Below are 9,718 nucleotides of genomic sequence, written 5' to 3'. Positions count from 1 at the left end.
CACAGAGTCGGTCTGCTCCTGTCCTGTGGAGAAACTGAATCCTGAGTCATCCAGGAGCCACTGCACTCAGAGCAGCTGAAACTGAATTCTGAGTCATCAGGGACCCACTGCACTCAGAGCAGCTGGAGCCACTGTACTCAGAGCAGCTGACACAGAGTTGGTCTGCTCCTGTCCTGTGGAGAAACTGAATCCTGAGTCATCTAGGAGCCACTGCACTCAGAGCAGCTGAAACTGAATCCTGAGTCATCGAGAACCCACTGCACTCAGAGCAGCCGAGGAGCCACTGCACTCAGAACAGAAGGATTACCAGATCCAAGAGGTGGCCTGAGTCCCAGGAGTTCTTCCACCCGGGAGATTAGGGGCATAAGACCACAAAGACCTCTGGACTCCGAGGAGCTCTGCAATAAGCAAGATAACTGGAAATACAGATTCCAATCTTACACAGAGAGGGCAGGTACCACTAGAGTTACCCAGATGGCGAAAGGCAAGCGCAAGAACATAAGCAACAGAAACCAAAGTTTCTTGGCATCATCAGTGCCCAGTTCTCCCAATATAGCAAGCCCTGAACACCCCTTCACACCTGAAAAGCAGGATTCAGAATTAAAATCACTTCTCATGATGATGATAGAGGATTATAAGAAGGAATTAAGTAACTCCCTTAAAGAAATACAGGAGAGTACAAGTAAACAGATAGAAGCCCTTAAAGAGGAATCACAGAAATCCCTTAAAGAAATGCAAGAAAACACAAAGAAGGAATTAAACAAAAACATTCAGGATCTGAAACTGGAAATAGAAACAATAAAGAAAGTTCAAAGGGAGACAACCATGGAGATAGAAAACCTAAGAAAGAGATCAGGAGTCACAGACGCAAGCATCACCAACCGAATACAAGAGATAGAAGAGAGAATCTCAAATGCAGAAGATACGGTGGAAAATATTGACACAGTTGTCAAAGAAAATGAAAAAAGCAAAAAACTCCTAACTCAAAACATCCAGGAAATTCAGGACACAATGAGAAGACCAAACCTAAGGATAATAGGTATAGATGAGAATGAAGATTCCCAACTTAAAGGGCCAGTAAATATCTTCAACAAAATCATTGAGGAAAATTTCCCTAACCTAAAGAACAAGATGCCCATAAACATACAAGAAGCCTACAGAACACCAAATAGACTAGACCAGAAAAGAAATACCTCCCGTCACATAATAATCAAAACATCAGATGCACAAAACAAAGAAAAAATACTAAAAGCAGTAAGGGAAAAAGGTCAAGTAACATATAAAGGCAGACCTATAAGAATTACACCAGACTTCTCACCAGAGACTATAAAAGCCAGAAGAGCCTGGACGGACATCATACAGACCCTAAGAGAACACAATTGCCAGCCCAGATTACTATACCCAGCAAAACTCTCAATCAATATAGATGGTGAAACCAAGATATTCCATGACAAAACCAAATTTGCACAATATCTTCCCACAAACCCAGCACTTCAAAGGATAATGGATGGAAAACGCCAACACAAGGAGGGAAACTACAACCTAGAAAAAGCAAGGAAGTAATCTTCCAACAACCCCAAAAGAAGATAACTATACAAACATAACTTTACCTCTAATAACAAAAATAACAGGAAGCCACAATCATTTTTCCTTAATATCCCTTAACATCAATGGTCTCAATTCCCCAATAAAAAGACGCAGACTAGCAGACTGGATACACAAACAAGACCCAGAATTTTGCTGCATACAAGAAACACACCTCAGTGACAAAGACAGACACTACCTCAGAATAAAAGGGTGGAAAACAATTTTCCAAGCCAATGGTCCCAAGAAACAAGCTGGAGTAGCCATTCTAATATCAAATAAAATCGACTTCCATCCAAAATTAATCAAAAAAGATAAGGAAGGACACTTCATACTCATCAAAGGAAAAAGCTACCAAGGTGAACTCTCAATTCTGAACATCTATGCCCCAAATGCAAGGGCACCTACATACATAAAAGAAACTTTACTAAAGCTCAAAACACACATTACACCTCACACAATAATAGTGGGGGATTTCAACACCCCACTCTCAGCAATGGACAGATCATGGAAACAGAAACTAAACCGAGACACTTTGACATTAACAGAAGTTATGAACCGAATGGACTTAACAGACATCTATAGAACATTTCATCCTAAAACAAAAGAATATACCTTTTTCTCAGCACCTCATGGTACCTTCTCCAAAATAGACCATATAATTGGTCACAAAACAAGCCTCTACAGATACAAAAAGATTGAAATAATCCCTTGCCTCTTATCAGATCACCATGGAATAAGACTGGTCTTTAATAATGACAAAACCAATGGAAAACCCATGTGCACATGGAAACTGAACAACTCTCTACTCAATGATGACTTGGTCAAGGAAGAAATAAAGAAAGAAATTAAAGACTTTTTAGATTTCAATGAAAATGAGGACACATCATACCAAAACTTGTGGGACTCCATGAAGGCAGTGCTAAGAGGAAAACTCATAGCTCTAAGTGCCTACAAAAAGAAACTGGAAAGAGCACACACTAACAAGTTGACTGCACAACTAAAAGCCCTAGAACAAAAAGAAGCAAATACACCCAGGAGGAGTAGAAGGCAGGAAATAATCAAACTCAGGGCTGAAATCAACCAAATAGAAACTGAAAGAACAATACAAAATATCAATAAAACCAGGAGTTGGTTCTTTGAGAAAATCAACAAGATAGATAAACCGTTAGCCAGATTAACCAGAGGGCACAGAGAGAGTATCCAAATTAATAAAATCAGAACTGAAAAGGGAGACATAACAACAGAAACGGAAGAAATTAAAAAAATCATCAGATCCTACTACAAAGGTCTATACTCAACAAAACTGGAAAACCTGGATGAAATGGACAATTTCCTAGACAGATACCAGGTACCAAAATTAAACCAGGAGCAGATAAACCATCTAAATAGTCCCATAACCCCTCAGGAAATAGCAGCAGTCATTAAAAGTCTCCCCACCAAAAAAAGCCCAGGACCAGATGGTTTTAGTGCTGAATTCTATCAGACCTTCAAGGAAGACCTAATACCAATTCTCTTCAAACTATTCCACAAAATAGAGACAGAAGGAACACTACCCAATTCGTTCTATGAAGCTACAATTACACTCATTCCCAAACCCCACAAGGACCCAACAAAGAAAGAGAACTTCAGACCAATCTCCCTTATGAGCATCGATGCAAAAATACTCAATAAAATTCTAGCAAACCGAATCCAAGACCACATCAAAACAATCATACATCATGATCAAGTAGGTTTTATCCCAGGAATGCAGGGATGGTTCAATATTCGGAAATCCATCAATGTAATCCACTATATAAACAAACTTAAAGAAAAAAACCACATGATCATCTCACTAGATGCTGAGAAAGCATTTGACAAAATTCAACATCCCTTCATGATAAAAGTCTTGGAAAGATCAGGAATTCAAGGCCCCTACCTAAACATAGTAAAAGCAATTTACAGCAAACCAGTAGCCAACATCAAGCTAAATGGAGAGAAACTTGAAGCAATCCCACTAAGATCAGGGACTAGACAAGGTTGCCCACTCTCCCCCTACCTATTCAATATAGTACTGGAAGTCTTAGCCAGAGCAATTAGACAGCAAAAAGAAGTCAAAGGGATACAAATAGGAAAGGAAGAAGTCAAAATATCGCTATTTGCAGATGATATGATAGTATACTTAAGTGACCCCCAAACTTCCACCAGAGAACTCCTAAACCTGATAAACAACTTCAGCAAAGTGGCTGGTTATAAAATCAACTCAAACAAATCAGTAGCCTTCCTCTACATGAAAGATAAACAGACTGAAAAAGAAATTAGGGAAATGACACCCTTCACAATAGTTGCAAATAATATAAAATACCTTGGTGTGAATCTAACCAAGCAAGTGAAAGACCTGTATGACAAGAACTTCAAGTCTCTGAAGAAAGAAATTGAAGAAGATCTCAGAAGATGGAAAGATCTCCCATGCTCATGGATTGGCAGGATTAATATAATAAAAATGGCCATCTTGCCAAAAGCAATCTACAGATTCAATGCAATCCCCATTAAAATCCCAACTCAATTCTTCACAGAGTTAGAAAAGGAAATTCTCAAATTCATATGGAATAACAAAAAACCCAGGATAGCGAAAACTATTCTCAACAATAAAAGAACTTCGGGAGGAATCACCATCCCTGACCTCAAGCTGTACTACAGAGCAATAGTGATAAAAACTACCTGGTATTGGTACAGAGACAGGCAGGAAGATCAATGGAATAGAATTGAAGACCCAGAAATGAACCCATACTCCTATGGTCACTTGATCTTTGACAAAGGAGCTAAAACTGTCCAGTGGAAAAAGGACAGCATTTTCAACAAATGGTGCTGGTTCAACTGGAGGACAACATGTAGAAGAATGAAAATTGATCCATTCTTATCCCCTTGTACAAAGCTCAAATCTAAGTGGATAAAGGACCTCCACATAAAACCAGATACACTGAAACTAATAGAAGAGAAGGTGGGGAAAAGCCTCGAATACTTGGGCACAGGGGAAAAGTTCCTGAACAGAACTCCAATGGCATATGCTCTAAGATCGAGAATTGACAAATGGGACTTCATAAAATTGCAAAGTTTCTGTAAGGCAAAGGACACTGTCAATAGGACAAAACGACAACCAACAAATTGGGAAAAGATCTTTACCAATCCTTCATCTGATAGAGGGCTAATATCCAATATATACAAAGAACTCAAGAAATTAGACTCCAGACAACCAAATTACCCTATTAAAAAATGGGGTATAGAGCTTAACAAAGAATTTTCAACGGAAGAAACTCGAATGGCCGAGAAGCATCTAAAGAAATGTTCAGCATCCTTAGTCGTCAGGGAAATGCAAATCAAAACAACCCTGAGATTCCATCTCACACCAGTCAGAATGGCTAAGATTAAAAACTCAGGTGATAGTAGATGCTTGTGAGGGTGTGGAGAAAGAGGAACACTCCTCCATTGTTGGTGGGACTGCAAGATGGTGCAACCACTTTGGAAATCAGTCTGGCGGTTCCTCAGAAAATTGGACATAGCATTACCTGAGGATCCAGCTATACCACTCCTAGGCATATACCCAGAAGATGCTCGAACATATAACAAGGACATATGCTCAACTATGTTCATAGCAGCCTTATTTATAATAGCCAGGAGCTGGAAAGAACCCAGATGTCCTTCAACTGAGGAATGGATTAAAAAAATGTGGTATATTTACACAATGGAGTATTACTCAGCTATTAAAAACAATGAATTTGAGAGGTTCCTAGGTAAATGGATGGAACTAGAAATTATCATACTGAGTGAGGTAAGCCAATCACAAAAGAACACACATGGTATTCACTCACTGATTATTGGATATTAGCCCAGAACCTTAAAATGCCCAAGATGCAACTCACAGGCCACATGAAGTCCATAAAGAATGAAGACCAAGTGGGGGTGATTCGGTCCTTCTTAGAAGGAGCAACAAAATACTCAAGGGAGCAAATATGGAGACAAAGCGAGGGACAAAAACTGAAGGAGGGGCCGTCTGAAGACCTTTCCACCTGAGTATCCATCCCATGTGCAGTCACCAAAGGTAGATGCTGATGTGGAAGTCAGGAAGTGCATGCTGATAAGAGCCTGATATGGATGTCTCCTCAGAGGTCTTCAAGAGTCTGACATATTTAGAGGCAGATGCTCACAATTAGCCATTGAAGTGATTATGGGGCTCTCAATGGAGGAGTTAGAGTGAAGGCTGAAGGAGCTGAAAGGATTTGTGGCCCCATGAGGAGAGCAACAATACCAACCAACCACAGCTCCCAGGGTCTAAACCACCAGCCTGGGAGCACTTATGGAGGGATCCAGGGCCTTAGCTGAATATATAAGAGTGGAGGGCCCTGCTGGGCACAGGTGGAAGATGAGATCCTTGACCTCATGAAGGCTGGACGCCCCAGGGGGTGGGAGTTTTGAGGGTGGGGAGGTGGGAGTGGGGGGGTAGATAGAGGTTACATCCACAAAGAAGAAGGAGGAGGTGTGAGGGGATTGGGGGTTCCTGGGTGGGTGGGGGATGGGGTAAGGGGACAACATATGAAATGTAAATAAAACATCTAATAAAAAAATTTAAAAAAAAAAAAAAAAAAAAAAAAAGAAAAAATATTTACCTTAATACATTCATCACTAGGGATATCAAACACTTTTTCAATCTGCTTTCCAACCCTTTCAGGATCAGCATTCTTCAGATCTATCTTTAAACAAAATTATTTAGTGAGCATAGCAAAAATAAAATTAATCCATAATAATATTTGGAGATCAATAGTTTTCTGTGATTTAACCTCTCCATGACTTTTTCAAAAATATTTAAAATAATCTCTATATTATCAACATGATTTTAACAAGCATGACAACTAAAAAAAAAAAAAAAAATTCAAGCAACAAAACAGAACAGACAAGAGAAATGTAAGCGGACAGAGTAGATCAACTAAGACCATGAAATCAGATTTTTAAAATAAGGTCAGATATCAAGCTATTTAGCACATGGGCAGTATTATTTTACATTTGGCAGTGATATCAAGAAATGCAACTTAATGCAGTTTGACTTTTTAAATTAAGATCTTAGCGTTACACTACTGGACAGACTTATGTGTGTTAACAGTTACTTTGGCGTGTTTCACGGACTGCACTTGATTCTTAGCTTAAGCCCCTCTTCTCCAGAGCAGTGTGACTGGCACCTGTTTGTCTGCTTTACACCCCTTTCCTACAGAAATGGCTTTCTCTTGGCCCATGCAGTTCGGACAAACCTTTTCAACTCTATGCAAGAAATATTTGACCTCCCATTCTATCACATGAAACTCAGAGGTAAATCCCATTGATAATCTGGATGAATAGTAACTACAGGTCCCTCTTATTAAAAAAAAAAAAAAGCTATACTTTATAATGAAACACTAAATATCATTAGAAGGTAAAAGAAGTATAATAGCATTGGTGTCTCATTTTGATTACCTTGTTGATAACTGGAATTACTGACAACTGGGCTTCAAAAGCAAGAAAGAAGTTTGCTACAGTTTGAGCTTGAATACCCTGGAAACACCAAGACAGGAGAGACAAGGTGACTGCTTTGACACTAAATGTACCACAAAGTTACTAATCCAATCCATTCCATCTATCTTCATGGAACTGAGATTTTACATCACACTAATAAAACAAAACAATATGTCATCTACCTGCCCCAGCCATGCCTTGCAGGGACTGTAAGCACTCACTGTGCTTCCTGAGTAGTGAGTAAAATGCATTTTAAGAACTTAATGAAACAACCAATTGGGCATGTCAGATCATATATAAGACAGGCTCTTACCTCATTTGCATCGACCACCAGTAAAACACCTTGGCACGCAGAAAGTGACCTAGAGACTTCATAACTAAAATCAACGTGGCCCTAAAAAGCAAGTATGGGTACCTTTAAGTATTAGCTATATATTTTAAAGGAACAGATACTATAGCTAGTCTAATGATATGGCAAAAAAAATGTGTTTTTTTGTGAAAACATTGGAAACAAGCTATATGAACATTAAAAACAAAACACAACAACAACAAAAACAAATCAAAGACAGCTGTGCAAACTTTAGCCCCAAAATGTAAGAATTTCGACTACAATCATAACATGATTAACTAGCAATCTTTGCAGAGACAATATAAAACTTACTGGTGTGTCGATGAGATTTAAAAGGTACTGCTTTCCTCCAAAACTGTAAAACAGAGATGCTGTCTGTGCCTTCACGGTGATTCCTCTTTCTCGTTCCACTTGTAATTTATCAAGAACCTGCTTATTTTTCGTTGTCTTATCGATCGTTCCTAGAAATAGAAGCACTTACTAATTTCTCTGGGCGTTAAAGCAAATAAACATACAATTAACAGAAAACATTAAAAATGAAATATCAAAAGGTAAGATATTGTGGTAAAGCTAAATTCCCAGTAACTCCAGGTAATCACAAGCATATGATAACGATAAAAATACCTGTTAACTCCAGGAGCCTGTCAGCTAAAGTACTTTTGCCATGATCCACATGTGCAATGATACTGAAATTTCTAATATCTTCAACAGGAAATCTAGACATGTCAGGTTTCTCCTAAGAAGGGAAGGGAATATCACAGTTCAGGGTATAAATTTTGCATAAAGCGAATTACAAATTCAGAGAAAATTCTTTCAATCTATGGACTTCACTTATTGCAGATTTTTACGCTCCCTGCTCCCTTATAAAGATGTATGACTAAGCCTAACTACAAAGAACAAATTACAGAAGACTTAAATATATCAGTTCCATAAACAAAGCTAAATATAAATAAAAATTCCTTAATACTTCCTCACATATTGAGTTAATTGCAAATTTACTTTCATGAATGGAGAATGAAAGTCATACATAACTCCTCAGGAATCTCAGAATGCCTTATCAAGTAAAATCCATGCTGCTGGAAACTGAGGTCCAAGCGAAATAGTCACGGCTGTGTGTGGGCTCCCTAGGTATTTCCCCGAGTTGGTATTTTAATTGATGAAATTGTAATAACTGTAACATTTGTTTTAGCTTTCTGTTTGTTACTCAGTATAAGGCAGATAAAGGTATAGAGGAATTATTCAAACAAAACTATAAAAGTTGCACAGTAGTCCCTCACCCCACATTCAGGTCCTGATGCAGAACCGCACGACTTTCAAAAGCCCTGAATTGTGAATACAAATCCATGTTTCTAACCACAAGTTCCTTGCATGAGACTAAAATGCTCCACGCCTTTGCGTCCCTCAATCTTCGAAGTTTGATAACTATCTCAACGCAGCAATGAAGCTGCAGATCGGATACAAGTCAGACGAGTTGCCCAAGAAACCTAACTAAAACTTAAAGAAAATTGATGCTACAAAGGAGCAGCTTCTCGGAGGTTTTTAGCAGAAACACCTGCTCATGACCGACACTAGCCCTAAACCGAAGAGCTAGCGGGCGTGAAGCTGATGTAGATGAAGCACAGCCCACCCCGCGCCGGCGAGCCCCTCGCTGCTCGCCCACCGTGCGCGTGCGGAAACCCAGCACCTTCCTGGGGTGAGCCGGTCACCTTGAGCTCGGCAGCGCTGAAGAGCCTGCAGGCGGCCCCGAGATCGGAGGCAGCCGAGTGCCGGGGACAAGGAGGCAGCAAGCGCGCGGCCCCGGCGGCCCACGGCGCGAGAGCCCGCCCCGCGAGCGCCCACATGCCTCGGCGGCTCAGGGCCCGGCCGGCCACAAAGAACACATAGCTAGGGCTGCGCTCCGGTCTGAGCCCACATTGAGACCCAGGCCTGACGCAATCAAACGCGCCGCCTGCAGGTCGCGCCGCTTATGACGTCAGTGCGTCTACGCGGGGGTGGGGAAGCGGTCGAAAGGTCAGCGGTAGGAGAGCTGCGGGGATCTTGGGAAACCCCTGTGGCTCAAGGGAGACTTTCAGGAAAAACTGGAGTTCGTGGCTTCTACGAAGAAAATTATTTCATACTTAGCCAGTAGGAAGTATAGATTTATTAATAAAAGCAAAGCACATCATCGGAGGACAAGGGTGTTGTCTGTGTCCATACAAAAGCAATTCTCACCTTAAAATAGGTAAGAGAATTTATTCTGGAGCCCAACAGACCATGTTCCCCCAA

At 40.3% G+C, this 9,718-nt stretch overlaps 1 protein-coding gene across 2 annotated transcripts in view; it reads right to left on the bottom strand.

Moving 5' to 3' along the window:
• Nucleotides 1-9,294, bottom strand: part of Guf1 (GUF1 homolog, GTPase) — a 21,189-nt gene extending 11,895 nt beyond the window's left edge. The window contains exons 1-6 of one of the 2 annotated variants that reach the window (XM_028765268.1): nucleotides 9,160-9,294; nucleotides 8,078-8,189; nucleotides 7,766-7,914; nucleotides 7,418-7,498; nucleotides 7,066-7,143; nucleotides 6,228-6,311 (exon numbers count right to left, since the gene is read on the bottom strand). In XM_028765268.1, the coding sequence (XP_028621101.1) occupies nucleotides 6,228-6,311; nucleotides 7,066-7,143; nucleotides 7,418-7,498; nucleotides 7,766-7,914; nucleotides 8,078-8,189; nucleotides 9,160-9,294 (639 nt within the window). The remainder of the gene's footprint in view (nucleotides 1-6,227; nucleotides 6,312-7,065; nucleotides 7,144-7,417; nucleotides 7,499-7,765; nucleotides 7,915-8,077; nucleotides 8,190-9,159) is intronic. The other variant, XM_028765269.1, reaches the window with a different exon arrangement.
• Nucleotides 9,295-9,718: the final 424 nt, after the last annotated feature.

Source organism: Grammomys surdaster, unplaced genomic scaffold, assembly GCF_004785775.1.
Source record: "Grammomys surdaster isolate TR1022 unplaced genomic scaffold, NIH_TR_1.0 150, whole genome shotgun sequence".
Classification (NCBI taxonomy): Eukaryota; Metazoa; Chordata; class Mammalia; order Rodentia; family Muridae; genus Grammomys; species Grammomys surdaster.
Note: the sequence above shows the minus strand (reverse complement) of the source record. Positions and strands in the feature narration are given on the sequence as shown.